This window comes from Brienomyrus brachyistius, chromosome 3 (assembly GCF_023856365.1).
Source record: "Brienomyrus brachyistius isolate T26 chromosome 3, BBRACH_0.4, whole genome shotgun sequence".
Lineage (NCBI taxonomy): Eukaryota > Metazoa > Chordata > Actinopteri > Osteoglossiformes > Mormyridae > Brienomyrus > Brienomyrus brachyistius.
The window spans coordinates 20887900-20905764 of record NC_064535.1 but is presented as its reverse complement, the minus strand read 5'-3'; the positions used below and the strand labels follow the sequence as shown (position 1 = coordinate 20905764).

Below are 17865 nucleotides of genomic sequence, written 5' to 3'. Positions count from 1 at the left end.
GTTTTATCAAACTAACTTATAGGCCTGGGTGCTCATAACTCATAGCTGAAAGATACCCATTATACATTCTCGGACATGCTCGACATTTCACTACTGGAATATCAACTACTGGCAATTTTAACTACTGACTTACATAATTTTCCTGAAAAGCTGCAAATAGCGGATTCAAACGCACTCAAAACAATCTTACGTCAACTGCGAGTTAACCCAAAGACCTCTTCCAAATAATAAATCTTTATTAAATTCTTTTAAAAAATAAAAAAGTTTGACAAACATACACAGAGAAAGCGGTAGTCAAGAGAAAACAAAAACAGTAACTAGCTGTAGCTCTCACACGGCGAATTTGACAGAATGAGGACGTACATTTATAAATGCGCCATTTACTTCAGATGTAAAAAAGAGTTTAAAATTCCATGTTAGCCCAGCAGGGGGAGCTGGTGCACCATGCAGACACAGCTAAATTCTGTACCCAGGCAACGCAACTAAAGCTATTTATAAAATGTCCAGGTATTGTTCATTTTATACTGAAACTCGGATTAAAGAGTCCACCATTCCACAGCACAAAGCGCAGAATTTGAGGCAAGCAAAACAGCTGAAAAGGCTTGTTTTATGTCATCCCTTAAAGGAACCTTTAGTGAGTCAGCTGCTCTGGGATACAGATGAGATACAGCTTTTGAAATTTAATTTAAAAGTAGAGTGGAATATTACAATATATATAACCTAATGTCAATTAAAAATAACTCTAAAAGCACAAAACACCCCCCCAGACACACAAACACAGTATCTAACACACAAGAGAATGTCAGGGAGCCAGACTGGGGTGCAGGGGTTTCACCCGGGCCAGACGGGACAGCCCGAGTCTCAGACCCTGAACAGGAGACTTCCCCTGAGGTTTCGATGTGATGGTAGGACTACGCCCAATTTGACCTAGCAATAGAAAACACAACAGTACTTAACCACAAATAATTGACATTTACTGGACAACTAATGTCTTTCAGCATTTTGGCTGCAATGACACCACTTTGTTTCGCCCCGGCACTCTTACCAGGTGGATTCCATTTGGCCAGTCTGCCCCCTGCTGGACTGATGGGTACTGCATGTTTCGATATGTTGGGCACAGAAGCTGGTCTTGAAGGAGCTGCAGCGCGACACACCGTGGGAGTCTCTGATAATAAACAAACGAGCAAACGAACAAATAAAGCCAGATGAGCAAGAGCCACAAAGAGGCAAAATTTTCCTCTGACACCTGAAATAAGCTTCAGCTGTGTTGCTGTGAAATGGGAAACGCACTTGCTGGCTGTGCTTTCGCTTTGGCGGCCTTGCGGGGCTTCCCCTCACTCCCCGAGCCCCCCGCGCGGCTGGCTGTCTGCTTCTTACTCCCTCCCTTCTTCACACTTCTGCTTTTCGTAATCGTGAACTCCTCCTCTTCGCTCTCGCCGTCCTCGGCGAAGTCTTCGTCGCTATCGGAATCGGCATCTGTAGAGATGAGCGTAGCCGGTAACGCCAGCAGCGCCCAGCACTTTTTTGGGGGTTTAAATATATAATCATAGAAATATACCCAAGGCTACAGCAACAATAGCTAAAAAAAACACAAAATAAACTGAGGAGCCTCTCAGAATGGATTTTATTGCATGTCAGTCTATGATTTTTTTTTAACTCAACTTTAACTTTTTAGAAAGCAGAAGAAAAATAAAACCGAAATGAGACAGAACATGCTATTGGCGGCCGGTACCTGGTGTGCAAGTGGGCTGATAATCCTCATCCCCTTCATTCTCAGCACCGCTGTCCCTCCCGGCACTCAGTATTCGCTTCTGCTGCTCAGCAGCCTTGGATGCTGCTTTTCTCTGCCTGGAGGGGGTGCTGTGGGACCCCACCTCATCTGTAATCTTATCCAGACCTAAGAGAAGTGTTTGTTTTTTCACGATGGCGTCTTTGGACAGGTCCACTCCAAATGAGCCGTGAGACTGCTATTCAAAAAATCTGCCTAAATAAATTAAATGAAAACCAGATGAAACGCACCCAAAAAGCTGGGGTCCACACTGCAGTTAGACAGCAGCGGAGACAGAGCCTTCGCATCCAGTTCAGGGGGAGGCTGATTCTCATTGACTCCTCGCAGAAGGGGGGGACATAAAAACGTCAATGAAAATCGGAGTCTTTGCATCATGATGTTGGAGTGTAACTGAAACTGAAACCTTGAGGAATCTCCATGATGTGAAAGAGTTCCCTCTTCTCACCAGGGATTTCTGCCGCCGCAGCCGAAGCGATCATGGACAGCTGAAGAGCTGCTTCCAAGTTGCGTTCGTACATTTTCTCATCCACAGATAGCCTGAAACAGACACAGCATTTTGGATAACTAATGTTAAGAAACGGACCACCAAATTGAACAAACGTCAACGTCTTGCCATGAAAAATCAAAAAGCGAATTTACATTCTGAAAAATGACAGCTGCGTGTATAAATCCATGTAACGCCCTTCTGCTTTATCTCACGAGTGTTTTCTGAACCCTATGATAAGGCCCCTTTTGGTTACCTCGACTTAGGGGCCGTTTGCTGCGAGTTGGCCCCCTGGCTTGTGGTTGTAATCGTTTTACTTTCAGCTTTCTTCTCTCGCTCCGGCTCTCCTACGGACTTTCGGGGCTTTTTGGTGGGTGGCACTTTCACAGAGGTGAAGTCGTCATCTGATTTGAGGAAAGCATCTCAGAAAGCACTGCAGAAAATATTGTACGCATTCTGCCTGATAGAAAATTACTTTATTACTTTAAGTTCTATTTATTTGTTACTCTAACTTTATAGACTTTACAACATGAAAACATACAGTACCGTCAGCATCTTGTTGAAATTCAGAATAATTAACAGTTTTCTTATTCCTGAAAAAAAGTAAGATAAGTCAGACAACTTTCATTTATAGCAGATGGCAGCTGTTGATTTTATTGATTAGATGTTACAAATTTCCGATCATAACGGTAATAACGGGCACAACATGTCACTGCTTTACTAAGGAAAAGTCAGTAAAAATGCTACGTTGAGACAGACGCCATAGACATAGGTCTCGCCTGCCATTAATAAGTTTTGTAATGAACCAAATATAAATACACGAATATCCAAATGAATATCAAATTAAGTTACAGCCGTAATGATCACCAGTTGAACTTGTATCCGGCATCATCAAAACAAATACATCTGTAACAAGATATTAACAGCTGAAAGTGGATAACTGAGGGTTGTTGTGCTACTTACGCACCTGGAGGGTCTCTCCATGCTTATAAGAATCGTGAGATTATTAACAGAACAGGTAAAACACCCTAGCAGCCTATAATTATTGTGTTCAGTCACCAGCCATAATCGCTTTCACAAAAAAAGTTTATGTATAGGCAAATAAAATAGTAACACGACTAAGATGACGTAACTATATTTGGAGAAAAACAAAAACCTCGTTTTTCCCTTCTTAGAAGACAAGGCTTAAGGAATCCAGCAATGTTTTGATCGCCCCGCAAAACATCCCGCCTGAAAGCGAATGGAGTAAATTCATTTTAACGTTGGCTGATTCGGTTGCGATGAGGGGATACATTATGTGCAGTAATGCACAACACACTGCGACTCGCTGTACATTAATAAACATCATATTATAATTTATTGGTTATGGCGAATTTTCGGCGCCCATGTATTTGCACATTATGAATGTAAAGGCTGGGATGTTGTATGGAATCTGCGATTCCGGAAACGCAGCCTTGACTGCCGGACGCAGTCATCTGACAGCACAGCTGGAGAGCTAACGATGAATGGGTGTTTACGACACCGTTAGCCAAACAACACAATATTACACTTGTATGTCCGATTTCTGGTAAGACTGTTTAATCGATAATCTGGTACCTAGTTCTACTGCATTCAGTGATTAGCTGCTGCGCTAATATAGCAAATCTTAATCAACTCACCAGCTCATACATCTGTATGTAGATTATACTGTTAATCTCAGATTTGACCAGCTATGGTCATTTTGACGAATACTGTATATATATATATTTTCAAAATTTTATTTTACCGTTCTTTAACACAAAATAAGTAATCATCGTTTCTCGTGTGAAGCGTAGCTTTTTGCTAGTAATGTTGACGCTGTGCAAATGCAGGAAGTCCAGTGGTGACTGGAGGCTCAAAATTGTGTATATTCATTGGAGTGAAGCACAAATACCTTGCAAGCTACAACTGCAAAAACATTTTGATGTGTTTGCCAAAGATTTTTTTTCCCAAAAACGATTTTCAGATGATTTCCTGGTTAATTAAATGGGTATATAAAAATACTTCACACCCGTAATTGTTACGTTTGGGTCTGCCTTTCAGCATCAAATAAACAAATATGAAGAAAAATAAGGGGAAAATAAGCACAACGGAAAAGGAATTTACGTTTGAGTTCAGGGCAGGGAAGCAGCACTATGTCCTGACGGTGCCCCTGCAGTTCCCGGTGCAGGAGAACACCAGCGACCTCCTCGGGCGGCTGAAGCTACTGCACAAACTGCCCTGCTTCGTAGAAAACGGTTGGTTACAGGTCAAGATGATGAATCTTATCTGAAATGAATGACGATATCTATTAAAATGTCTATATTCGTCAATGAATACTGCAACAACAATTAGTCAAGAGTCAATCTTGACAGTACATAACAGGCAAACTAAAACTGCTTTATTTAACTTATCTCTGGAATAGATTTGAAGACCGTCCTTTGTAGCTTTATAGAGAGAGAAACCATCCTGGACTATGACAGGGAAGCAGAGACCATCCTGCAGAAGCTGACGACGAAGGATCTGGACATGGACAGGCTCACAGATTCTTGGGCTAAGGTCTACAGTGAGGTAAACGCTATGACCCAAATTAACATGACAGGATTATTAGTTTGCTTCTACCAAACTAATCTATGTTCTCTAATCTATGTTCTCTAATCTATGTTCAGGGCTGCCTTATTTGTCGTCTTTGATCTGCATTGGGATATAAAACACAATTCTATCATAATTCTTTTTCTTTCATTTCTGGGTGTGGTGTGAAGTGCGTCCCTTACTGAACTAATTCAGAGACTTGAGTATGATTCGTATCCCTCTGAAAAAGCATAACCTCCCCGTTTCCCATTTTAAGGTCAGCCGCACTGTCCGCATTCTTGCCGCACGGCCCTGCTGGTTATATTCTGCCTGAGATGCTTATAAAAGGCCGGGCGAGCCCCCTCTCTAGCACTGGAGCCCGTTTGGCCTGCTGCCACGGAGCACACAGAATAATCATTAATGTTTTACTGCAGCGGCCTGTTTTACGTGCGGAGGTCAGTGGGATTATTTAAAGGCACTCAGGAAAGCGTTCTGCATCCATTGTGATCACTGCATCAGCATTCCCGGCTTATAATTTCTCATGCGGACTGCTGGCACTGTCTATTTTGTATTGTTCTGTACGTGACAGATTTTAGTGGTGTTTGTGGGGATATTTTTCTTCTCTCGGTAATGATCTGTTTTTTTCTGTGGCCACTGCTTTTATGGTAGTGTTTTTTCTTAGCCTGGCTGTTTTATGGTCTCTATTTGAGGTCCGTGTGTCTCGTATATCCCAACATCGTGTTCAGACTCTGTTTTTACTTTTTATTTCATCCACCGGCCCCTGTTATTCCGTCTTGTGTCTCAGTATGGCTTCGCCTCTTCGCCTGTCCCCCCTGACCTTTGACCCCCAAACAGAGCACGCTGGAGCACGCGCGGCCTGAGGAGCCAAGCCGAGAGGAAGATTTCGCTGACGTGTACCACGAGCTGATCCACTCCCCTGCCTCAGACACGCTGCTCAACCTCGAGCACAACTATTTCCTCAGCATCTCGGAGCTCATCAGCGAGAGGGACATGGAACTGAAGAAACTACAGGAGAGGTGTGTGTGTGTGTGTTTGTGTTTGCTCGAGTGATGTGGAAGGTCCCTGCTTTTCATCACCTTTCCGTTCCTGTTATCATCTCTCCAAAATTGAGACACAAATATCTTTCCAAAACTCTTCCTCCCTTCATACACGGTGTAGGCAAGCAGTGGAGATGGACAGTGTCATGCAGGAGCTGGGGAAGACCTTGAGCGATCAGGATGTCAACGCGGTGGCCTCGCAGCACTTTGATGCCCAGCAGGTCGGCTGCGGGGATATGGATTCCGGATGGCTTCTTTTACAATGGGGTTGTAGATTGGGGTGCTGGGGAAGACCCCAAATGCAAGGCTGAGTTACGGAAAGGACCGGGGGGCACTAATGCTGTGTCTGAGTGGGGGGTATCTCTTGAGGCTTCTGCTGTATCTCTGCCTAAGACAGAGATCTGTGCTAAGGTCAGCTGACTCATAGCAAGTGCGTGTGTGTGTGTTACTGTCTGGTGGCACACAGCATCCTTCAGTTTGTGCCTCCTGCAAATCACTGTGACCCTAATTGTATCAGAGCAGGGGTGCCCAATACGTCGATCGCGATCTACTGGTCGATCGCCAAGATAGTCTGGGTAGATCGTGTGGCATAAAAAAAAAAACAGAGGATGGATGACGCGTTCAACCGCACCAGCTGCTGCAAAACTATAGCAAGCTACCGAGTCGCCTAGTTAAGCCTCCGGTTTATTTGTACTAAACTTAAGAAACGGTATAAAAACGGGGGAGCTGGATCAAGTAAGAAGCCAAAAACCTCGCAAACTGAAAAACCCTGGCTTAGAGGTTAGCAAAGATGGATGGATGGATGGATTTGTTAATCTATCCAGCATGAGATAATTGCTGGGAGGTATCGTCCTGAAGCTACTGCTTGTGCCTTTTCTGGTGTGTGCAAAGGTGTTGGAAAATAAGTGGGCCAATGAGCTGAAGCAGGTGACCACGATCCAGAAGCAGGAGTACCAGGAGTGGGTCCTCAAGCTGCACCAGGACCTGCAGAATCCAAACAACAGCACCATCAAGTAGGTCTAGGTGTAACTGTATCCACTCTCGTCCGGGTGTCGGTGACTCAGCAGCTTTTCCAGCCTCGGGGGCGGGGGGGGTGTAAATCGGTCGAGTGGAGATAATGAATTCGTGGGTCGGGTCCGGAATCGCTTAGACGGGGTGTGAGACTGCGGGGGAAACGGAATCCGCAGATGGGGGCTGCTACATGGACTGTGGCGGCTGATGTTCTCCATCCATGTGGGTCCCAGCGAGGAGATCAAGGTGAAGCCCAGCCAGTTGAGTGAGGCCTCCGCCCAGATGTTTGAGGAGCAGCAGCTGGAGGAAAGCTTCACCATCCATTTAGGTAAGCAACCCCACCGGGGAACATGGTCAGCACAGACCCCTGCTTGTACTCATTTGAAGCCCCCCCCCCCCCCCCCCCCCCATACACGTCCTGCAGGTGCACAGCTGAAGACCATGCACAACCTGCGGCTGCTGCGGGCCGACGTGCTGGACTTTTGTAAGCACCGTCGCCATGGCAGCGGCGGCGCCAAGTTGCGGAGGCTGCAGACAGCACTGTCGCTCTACTCCACGTCACTGTGTGGCCTGGTGCTGCTGGTGGATAACCGGGTCAACTCCTACAGCGGCATCAAGAGGGGTGAGTGGGGGCCTGCGGCCGAGCCTGAAGTGGCACCCGTGGGGTTCATGACCTGTGTGACATATTAGCATTCAGCATTGACGTGATGTTTGGCTAAACCCTGGAGCTCCTTGTTTGACAGGAAACGGCAATTAGTTCTTCATCAGTGAGAAACACGTGGGTGCAGATCCAGAGTTACACGCTTCCACTAAACAGGATTTGACATAATGCACGAAAAAGCGCAAGTACCGAAAATTTACAGATATTGCGAGTTTTAGTGCAGGTATTGCATAAGAACCTGCATCTGACGTTTGTATTGCGCTGGGATGTGGGATGATTTATCCTACCTGCAGCGCTGTTGTGCTGCGAATTCCTCCAGGAGTTTAGTTTCCGAGTGTAGTGTCATGTTGCCAACGAAGCTGCAGTTGCAACAGAATTTTCCTGAAGCTCGTGGGTTGCTGATTAGGCCCGTTCCTGCATTCGGAACACGGACCAGCCAACATTGACTCTTCTGGTTGGTTTTGCAACCAGATTTTGCCACTGTGTCCAAAGAGTGCACAGACTTCCACTTCCCCTGGCTGGAGGAGCAGCTGGAGGTGGTCCAGCAGGTGGTGCTGTATGCCCGGGCACAGAGGAACAGCAAGCAGCGGGAGCAGCCTGGTGAGCGAACAGCCGTCGGACCGCCCACACGAGGCCCCTGCCAGCACGGCAGGCCCGTCATTTTCACCTCTGCTCATTACCCAAGGTGCCATCCGGCGCAGGGCTGTCATTTTGGCCGTCACGTGCGGGGGCGGCTGTTGCATTGGCTCTGCCAGAGTCACGGGTCCAGAGCAGGAAGTGGTGGCCAATATGGCCGCCTTCGATCCGGCGGGTGGAGAGGAACGCGCGTGGGCAGGGAGTCGTAGAGGTCGCCATCGGACATTCCTGTGTTCCCACGGTGTTTCCTGTTGTTGTGAACCAGCACAACAGCAAGCCTTGCTACGTCAAACATTCATTTATTGACAATAATTAAATATTATTTTAAAAAGGAGAATTACGATTCAGTAGGGGTTTAAGGCCACATAGAAAAAGATAAGTCAATTGCAAAAACGGTGTTGACTTGATATTTGACAGGTCAACAGTGATTTGCAGGTCTGAATACAGACTTTAGTCAGTGGAATTTGACACTTAATAAGTTTTTACAGTTAATAAAAAAGATAACCACTCCCAGTTCAAACGCCTCATAGAGTCAAGTCTAATCCCTTTTCTTTTGTTTGAATCTACGGCTGGCTACAATGGCTATGATTTTCCCTGAAATTATAGAATTATGTTATTTAGCATCGGCTTGCCGTCTAACTCAAGGTAAGAGACGGAGACTCCTGGCAGCCTTGATTGCCCAAAGGGACCAAGCCGCAGAGCGAAGGCGTGTTTGTTTATCGGCCATTGAGGAAATGCAGCCCGTGGGATTCCAGGACCGTGGTTCGGGGGGCGTGGGGGCTATGGGGGCATCTCTGCTTTGGGTGTACTGTAACATCACCGGTGTGGAGCTTATCGCACTGCACACTCAGTGAGCCGCGAAATGGACCCTCTGGGAACGGAGCTTTTCCATTCCTATGGGCTTCGCTGCCCAAATATGGGTCTTCCTGTCTGTCTGTCTGTCTTCATTTCAGGGGAAAGTCGAGATCCACTGATTGAACCTATTTTCTTCCCTTAGAGGGTCCTAAAAATGGAGGCGGTGAGGATAACGCAAAAAACCTTGAAAGGAATACCTCAAATATTTTACCAGGTGGGTCCATTCTCTTGTAATTTGCTGTGATCGCTGTCCTGCTGTTACTCTGAAGCATCTCTTATAAGTTTTGCCCCACCTCTGTCTGCCAGGTGAATTCTACATCACCCGGCACTCCAACCTGTCAGAGGTGCACATTGTCTTCCACCTGTGCGTGGATGACAACGTGCGCTCAGGCAACATCACAGCCCGCGACCCGGCCATCATGGGCCTACGCAACATCCTGAAGGTGTGCTGCACACATGACATCACCACCATCACCGTGCCCCTGCTTCTGGTTCATGACATGTCAGAGGTGAGTGGTAGCAAGCTGCAGGACCCATAGAGGTGCTACAGAAACCTAGTGAGATGCATGGAGGTTCTACAGAGGAACCGCCAGAAAGACAGTGAGAGCAGTAGAGGTTTTGCAGAGGAACCAGAAACCTAACAAGAGCAATAGAAGTGCTACAGAGGAACTTTTCAGGAACCTAGTGGCTTCCATAGATCTTCTACTGAGGAAATTTAAAGGAACCTTTTGAAAGCCATAGAGGTTCTACAAAAGGAAAAAAAAAACAAGGGCCTTGATCAGAGATGTGCTTTCATACACTTAAGTCTGTCACTGATCGTCTGTCTGTTTGATGGTCCATAGTGTGTGGTCACTGGAATCTCTAAGCGGTCTGCGCAGCAGCACGAACCTGAAAGCAGTGTAGGATTCTGGGCTCAGGTGGAGCGCACTTCCAGTGTTCATCGCTGCTGACGTTTGCTTTCGTTTCCTCTGAATCGGTTAAGTGGTACCCCACAAAGTGGTCTATGTTGTGCAAAAGCCTGGCTCTATATTTAAATGCACGGTGCACGGTTCACTACACGACGGTGCCTTGTGAAAGTGACGGTGACGTGCATGGCTCCTACTCTTGCGGTCAGATAATTGGAGAGGAAGGAAGAACGTATGTAAACAGGACTGGAGCAGGAGGACACACAAACAGGGGAACCGCTCACCAGTTTGAACTTTGACTCCACACCGCCTCTGCAGCGGTTAAATGGTAGCTTGGGGGGCGGGAATATTGTCCCCCCCTGTCCGCCAGCTCCGGGCCTGGTTCTGAGCACGCTCTCCACACATCCGACAGCCTGCCCTCGATCCCTTCCCCTCCCGTCCTGCTCCTTTGATTCGGCCATGTCCTGTCGTACTGCAATAGTATCCGTTACTTAGCTCCAGAAAAGAACGTTCTGTGACATTCTTTGTAGATGCATGGCAGTCAGCGGAAAATACAAGCAAACCGGGAGCTGACGTTACGCTGTCAGGAGCTGAGCTTACAGGATCTTCCCTGCATTTATGTTGAAGAGCAGGAACATTGAGTCTAGCTTGGAGGTATACTGCTGAGTGGTCTTCTGCAACGTAACCCACCTTCAGTCCACTTTTCCTGGTGAGGGTCGTGATCAGAACTTAATAAAATACATACACAAGCATGATGAAGTAGCCGTTCACTGACCAGAGTGGGCAGATTCCGATGTACCAGCATTGCATCAAGGACATTTAGAAGGTTTCTGGATATAAAATTATGCCCTTGACTTTATAAAGAAAAATATGCACTATTAATATGGCACTTTAAAAGGATCTGATGTTACATTTTCTGTTCTGTAAAAGAGAAATGGATCTGTAGTACTGAACCAAAATTTACTCTAAATAGTATCAATTGTCTACATAATCTATATCCATTTTAATGAGATATGACAGCTGCGAGAAAATTTACAGTAAATCTGGAATCAAAGAATATTTTATTCTGTAATATACAACCCCAAATCAGAAAACGTTGGCACGGTGTGTAAAATGAAAATCAAGCTGAAAACAGTACTTTGTTAAATTATCTTTGACCTGTATTACATTGACAACAATACAACAGCACATTATTTAATGTGTTCCTCATGGATTTTATTGTTTTTCTCAAAATAAGCACCGTATTCCAATTTTGTTTCTTGCAACACATTTCAAAAAAAGTTGGGACAGTAAAGCATTTACCACTTTGTAATGTTGCCATTCCTTTTCACAACACTTAAGACGTTTAGGGACTGAAGACACCAAGTGATGAAGTGTTTCAGGTGTAATTTTGTCCCATTCTTTCTGCAAACAAGTCTTAAGGTGGGCAACAGTACGGGGGTCTTCGTTGTCGCATTTTGCGCTTCAAAATGCGCCACATATTGTCTATTGGAGACAGATCGGGACTACAGGCAGGCCAGTCAAGTACCCATACCCTCTTCCTCCGCAGCCAGGACTTTGTAATGTGTACAGAATGTGATTTTGCGTTGTCTTATTGAAATATGCATGGGCGTCCCTGGAAAAGATGTCTTTTGATAAGTTGATAAGTTCCTGGTGTTCATAAAAAGTGATTATTAGGCTGCACTGATTGCCTGAGAGCTTTATATATCCTGGGTCTATCCTGGGTCTGTCCTGTGTCTGGAATGCAGAGTTAAAATCGGCTGATTATTTGTCCACACATCTGGGGTTGCATTGCAGTCTTGTCGTTAACTGAGAAATGGCCCCATTTCGGGTTCCGTTCAGCTCCAGACCAGACGTAACCACAGGGCGGCCAAAGCTGACATTTCCGCGGCCCTCGCTGAACCATGAGTGGGCGGAGCCGCCAGGGAGCACTTGACGGATGCATTCCGGAAAGAGCTTCCGGGAGTCCTTTTTCGGTTATGTGCCTTTCCGGTTATTTGTGTGCGCGTGCCTGGAGACGCTAATTGCCAGTGGAAGCGACGGAGAACCAGACAGTGTGGGAAGATGCACGGAAAGGCAGAGTTTTGGGACCGCGATCCGGTTCCCTTTCGGCGGTCTGTCTGATGTTCTGGCTCCCCTTCACAGGAGATGACCATCCCCTGGTGTTTGAAGCGGGCCGAGCTGGTGTTCAAATGTGTGAAAGGTGAGTGGGTGACCAGAAGGGGGTGCTGTGGAGCAAAGGACTTGCCAAGGCTTGCCGTCGTTCCCCCACTCTCCCGCCGCCACCGTTGCGTATCTCGGCAGATGGAGCGTCAGCTCACGACACAAATTAGAGCTCTGTTTGAAAACAACGCGGGGAACACCAACGTCCTGCCAACCATCTGGGCATGGGGGTTATTTCTGTCACAGGGATGTGGTTTAGAGAGCAAATGGTTGGTAAACAAAAACTTAGTTCTTTGGGTACCTCAGGGGGTTAGGGATCGTTGCCTGGAAGGTTGTGGGTTCGAATCCCATGTTCTCATGCCAGAGTAAACACATCCCTATTGGTCCCTTGAGGACAGGCTTTAATCCCAGCTGCTCCAGGGGGCTCTGGATGTTGGCTGACCCCATGTATTCCTGACTTTGACTATGTCACTTTGGGCAAGAGCTTCTGCTAAACAAATAAACATGAAAGCACACCCACAAGTATTGAATTGTCCATGGGGCATGAAGACGCTGATCTTTCTCCACTGCAGGATTCATGATGGAAATGGTCTCCTGGGATGGAGGGATTTCCCGCACGGTGCAGTTCCTGGTGCCACAGGTAAGGAGTCACTTTTAGAGTCTTTAATTAATCTCTGTACCATTTAATCCTCAATGTTTTTTTCCATAACAATGAATACGTTCCTGGGTTCCTACGGCACTTTGTGCAGCTACATGAAGGCATTGCGACTCTTAGCCCTTGAATTTTGAAATGGCCCAGGTTGTGTTTATAAAATTCTCAGCAGAAAATTGATACCAGGGTTGCCTAACAGGAACCTAGTGAGAGCAATGGAGGCCCTACAGAGGAACCTTTCAGGAACCTAGTGAGATCCATTGAGGTTCTACAGAGGAACCACACAGAAACCTAGTGAGAACAGTAGAGGTGTTACCAAGGAACTTTTCAAGAACCTAGTGGGATACATAGCTCTTCTAATGAGGAAATTTAAAGGAACCTTTTGAGAGCCATAGAGGTTCTGCAGAAGAAAAAGCATGTGACATGTGTTAGTGTCTTTGGTAAGCAAGCGCTATTCACAGACAAAATCAAGGCAAATGTTCTTCCCCAGGGCGGAATCTAGGCATAGGCAAACTAGGTAACTGCCTAGGGCCCGATCAGCACAAGGGGGTCCAGACGAAGTCCCCAGTCGGAGTTATCTGCCGAGGGCCCCCCCTTGGTTGGCGATATCTACTGAGGGGGACTCCCTTCCCCCTCTGAATTTATTTCTGGTAACATCCCTGCCTAAGGCCCTTGAAAAGGTCAATCCAGCCCTGTCAGCACCCTCCCTAATGTGGCCAGCACCCCCCACTCCACAAATTTCATTGGGGGCAGTGGCCTATGGCTTTGAATTGCTGATAGAATTTTTCCCTCTGGGGGGAAAATTGGGGAACCCTGGGATACACTGTAAGATCCATTATACCATAATTAACACTCGACTCTTTAGAAGTAACAGAAGGCAGGACAGACTGTAACCCCGTCAAGCGTTTCACTGCATGCTTTAACTTTGATGTCAAAGAATGTGGCCCTGTCACATATTCACGTCTGGTGTCACGACTCTGCTGGAGAGTAATAAACAGTGCTGAGGGCCTTCCAGCAGGGGGCGACCTCAAAGTCGAGTCCTGTAACTGCGGCAGCAGCCAGCCAGGGAAAGAGGCCTCATTATCTTTCTTATTTTCAGGCTTATTAATTTGTTTTCTGTTCTAGTTCAGTCTTATTTTGCCCTGTAATGGTCTTTATTTCTATCACCATTTTGCACTTCTCCCCAGGTAGTTTTCTAAATATATATTTAAATTAAATGAATGAAGTTACAGAACAGTATACTAACAAGATTTATATTAATGAGTGTTATCCTGAGAATAAGCCCCATCCCACAGCTAGTCACGAGGCTGGTGATTCATACTCAAGTCGGATCGTGTTGTCCTGCTCGTAGCGTGCTGATCCCCGACATGGCAGCGTTTGACAGGACTGCCGATCCTATGGTTGGCCAGTGAGGCCCTTGTGCCCTTTGTGACCACGCCCCTCAAGGAGATTGCAGGGGGCGTGGCCTCCAACTGCCGGGTTCCGCCGCATGGTGACTCGGCTGTTGTCCCCCACATCTGATTTGCTGTCAAGTGACATCCGACACGTGACCCAAAAACACCACACACACATAGATATTGTTGGTCCTACTCCTTAAAACTTAAATCAGATGTCCTCGTATGCATTTTTTTCAAGACTGCCAGTCTACTGTCAGTAGCTTAATAGTGAAATTTCTTTGTAAAAATCACTCAACCAGAGCTTTTTTCACTAGCCGTCCTAGATCCAGTTGTCAGATCTTGTCCGGCCCGCACAAACCCAGCTGTCCCAGCGCCAATACAGACACCGGCCCGCCAAGTTCTGCATGGACGGCACTTTGCTCCCCATCTCTGGGCCCACGGGAGTCCGAGAAGCACCCGTCTGACTCAGCAGTGCCGCAACCTTCAGCACAGTCCCTAAATATACAACATGAGTGAGACATGCTAGATGTACTGATCTAATGAGGATCAGCAGAGAGCCTGGCCACAGATCAGAGTCCGCAGGGCTGGTAGAATTACATCTGACAGGAATATAATAAAGGTGACTGGCCTTTGCCGTCCGTCGCTGAGTTACCAGCAGCCATCCACTTGGGTCCTTTGATTCTTCTGTCTCTTCTGGAGAAGTTTATTGACGAAGCTTGCCCTCCCGTTGCATGGTGCTCTGATGCAGAAGGCATGTCTGCTGAAATTCACACTGCCGCCCTGTGTGTGTCGACAGAGTATCTCAGAAGAGATGTTCTACCAGCTGAGTAACATGCTGCCCCAGATCTTCCGGGTCTCCTCCACGCTGACGCTCACCTCCAAGCGCTGATGCTGCTCCTGCTGCCTGTCGAGGTACAGGACAGGGGCCTGCACCATTAGCCAGATTCAAAGAGGGACACGCCCACACCAGCTGGACCAATGAGAACCCCGGGACACCCTGCCCAGCAGTTTCTTGGCACTTCTGCCAAAGCCACGTGACCACGTTTGGTTCCTCCAACTTTGTTGCTGTGTTGCAGTTGTTTTAATTAGCTGTCCTGAGGGAAATCAAGGGAAGTAAGAAAGTTAAACATGACCTCGGGTTTTTATATTAAAGCTAAAAGTAGGGGAATTAAGCATTCTGAGCTGCTTCTCTGTTATTTCACACATGAAAGTCTCTGCAAAGCAGACATTCCTGAAATGCACAGAGAAGACTTACTGTCCTGTAATTATTTGTTTAATAATGTGTATTTCACACTCCTATTCGGGCTCTTTGTGGAAGAGGCTGATTTGTGCTAATGCTAATATACGCTGTGTACTGGTGCCAGGGTGCTGCATTGCAGTGCGTTGGCTGCTAGCCACACAATGGGGGTGGCACATGGACAGCAGAGGGCGCTCTTCCCAACCGAGACGGGCACACTGAGCAACCTCCCTTTGGAAGACCAAAACCGAAGCCCGTGTCAGCTGAGATGTGTCTCGAGAGCTGGCTTTGTGCCTGTCTGTAAGGAGGGCAGTATGGCTGTGTTTTTATAATGCAGATTGCCCTGTGATTGGGGGGGGGTAGCCTTTCGTACCGCTGCCCGGGTGCTGGCTGTTCAGGCGTACCCCTGTTCCTCCCCGTGACTCATGCCCAGTGGTGATGTTGTGTTTCCTGGTCATATTGTGTCTGTAGCTGCAGGACACTTAGTGACACTGAGTAATGCACCTGGAATCCTGTGTTGTAATTCTCACGTGGTGTGTAATACAACAGTAAACCTTTAAGACAGGCCATGTCGTCTTGGTTTTGAATACCGCGGCCGTGGATGTGTTACGTACTCATCTGCAATGCTATGCACCGTCAGCAGTTATCGATGGCGTAATATAATAATATTATAATAACAATTGGGTAATCTCTGTAGTCTGCCGCACACAGTATGTTGTTTTAACAACCCTAAACAGCGAACCTCAAAACACTTTTAGGGAAGAAAACACTAAATGACTCTAATGTGGAAACTTCCCTGACTTGATTTTGCGTCTGGTTGCTTAATAAATATGTCGGTGATGTTTTTTATCTTTAGTTAATCCAGCTAATTGAGAAACCCTGCTTCGTGCAACATGCCCCAGTGTTCGTACAAAGTATGGAATTTTATTTTGGGTTTTTTTTACGTATGGAAATATTTTGGGATTTCTAGACTACTGCAGCAAATTGGGCTAATATGTATTCTAAACATCTGAATTTACAACTGGGGAGGGTGGGCCTTATTAATCTCCAGCACAAAATATCGAAGACAGTGTATCTTGCAATTTACCGTGCTCACAGTGGGGAAATGTGAGTTTTCAATTGCTAAACGTGCCAATCCCAGTGTGGTAACTGCCTGGCCAAGCATCCCAAAGATGAATGGGCAGCAAAATGCAAAGTATGTGTGAAGCTGTTGGCCATTTCTAACGGGGGGGGGGGGGGTTCATTTTCCACATGCGGGCAGCATGACTGGTGTCTAGTCACAACCAATGTGGGAGATGGCAAGGGCAAGACGGGCAGGTACCCACAACGTCGCCTCCTGGGCGGACGGGCCCCCCCCCCACATTCCTGATGCTTCTTAGGTTCTCTTACAGGAGAGTGAGAGTTGATCGGAGGGTTAAAAACGTGTCACAGAATACCTGACGTCCCCAGGACGGGTCTGGGGTGGCGTTGTGTTCCCAAGGTCGTGGAATCCAGGCGCTGAGGCGGCTTTGATGCTCTGCCGAACCACAGAAGTCTCCATGTCGTCCAGCTGGCCGACCCAGGAGCCTCGAGGCACCACACGGGGGGGTGGGGGGGGGCTATCATCTCTGGTGGACTTACACTGTAACCTAAGAAAGGAGAATCAAAATCGGCACTAGTCCCAGTGCCGTTCCGAAACACAGTGAGATCTGATATGAGCAAACGGGCCTCCTGTGTAATGGTGGTACTGTGGCGCACTGGCCTCGGACCTGCTGATTGTGAACACAGGCTTGTGTGGCTGCCAGCATTCTTAGGAGGGCCAGTGCAGGAACGCGGGCCGTGCTCCTGGTTTCATCATGAATTGTTGGCTAATGTTCAACATTCCTCGCCAGCCCTCCCCCGCTAAGCCTTGAGCTGACTAGCCTTGGTGTTTCATAAAGACTCCCCAGTGCTTAATTTGGACATCTAATAAAGTACAAGGGTCCAACAATCTTACACCCATATTACACTGTGAAATTGAGCACAGATTGTTTACATTGTGCAGGCCCGAGCCGTACAGTGTAACATTTCATACATTGAAGGCATTAAAAACTGAGGGCAACCAACACAGAGTGTGCATTGTCTGGTTGGGCTACGCTTCATCCATATGTTCCTCTCAGCCACAAAACAAAGAATCACTGCCCTGGCACCCTATGCAGGGAAGCTCCAGAACCACGTCTGCTGCATGGGAATGGAGACGATTGTGCAGGTAACAATCTCCCATTGTACCTCATTTCATATCTCTGACAAGAAATATTTGTGGCGCTGAATTCATTCACTTTCTCTGACTTGTGTTAACCAGACGTCTGTCTACAGCGTTTAATATGATCTTCGGGGGAAAATTAATTTCCCACAAGACAGCCACGATTATTTTGTCCTTACACCTTCATCTGTTACCTGTGAAACGATCCACGTGACAAAGTTAGCTAAC

General features: G+C 46.9%; 2 protein-coding genes across 3 annotated transcripts; one reads left to right on the top strand and one right to left on the bottom strand.

Moving 5' to 3' along the window:
* Positions 1-218: 218 nt before the first annotated feature.
* rad51ap1 (RAD51 associated protein 1) lies at positions 219-3535 on the bottom strand. Of its 2 annotated transcripts, none has more exons than XM_049009746.1 (9): positions 3241-3535; positions 2820-2866; positions 2530-2677; positions 2235-2326; positions 2020-2109; positions 1733-1897; positions 1291-1476; positions 1046-1165; positions 219-927 (listed from the first exon to the last, which is right to left on the bottom strand). In XM_049009746.1, exons 1-9 carry the CDS (start codon positions 3255-3257, stop codon positions 803-805), a joined length of 990 nt encoding a protein of 329 aa, XP_048865703.1. In that variant the 5' UTR covers positions 3258-3535; the 3' UTR covers positions 219-802. The 2 variants fall into 2 exon arrangements, with proteins under 2 accessions (XP_048865703.1, XP_048865704.1); XM_049009747.1 differs by having other exon boundaries at positions 2020-2106.
* Positions 3536-3705: 170 nt separating this feature from the next.
* c3h12orf4 (chromosome 3 C12orf4 homolog) lies at positions 3706-15983 on the top strand. Its single transcript, XM_049008946.1, has 14 exons — positions 3706-3840; positions 4335-4528; positions 4696-4841; positions 5697-5878; positions 6021-6120; positions 6791-6912; positions 7144-7238; positions 7335-7532; positions 8043-8171; positions 9205-9276; positions 9369-9571; positions 12113-12170; positions 12703-12770; positions 14976-15983. The coding sequence occupies exons 2-14, from the start codon at positions 4351-4353 to the stop codon at positions 15066-15068; spliced, it is 1644 nt and encodes a 547-aa protein (XP_048864903.1). The 5' UTR covers positions 3706-3840; positions 4335-4350; the 3' UTR covers positions 15069-15983.
* Positions 15984-17865: the final 1882 nt, after the last annotated feature.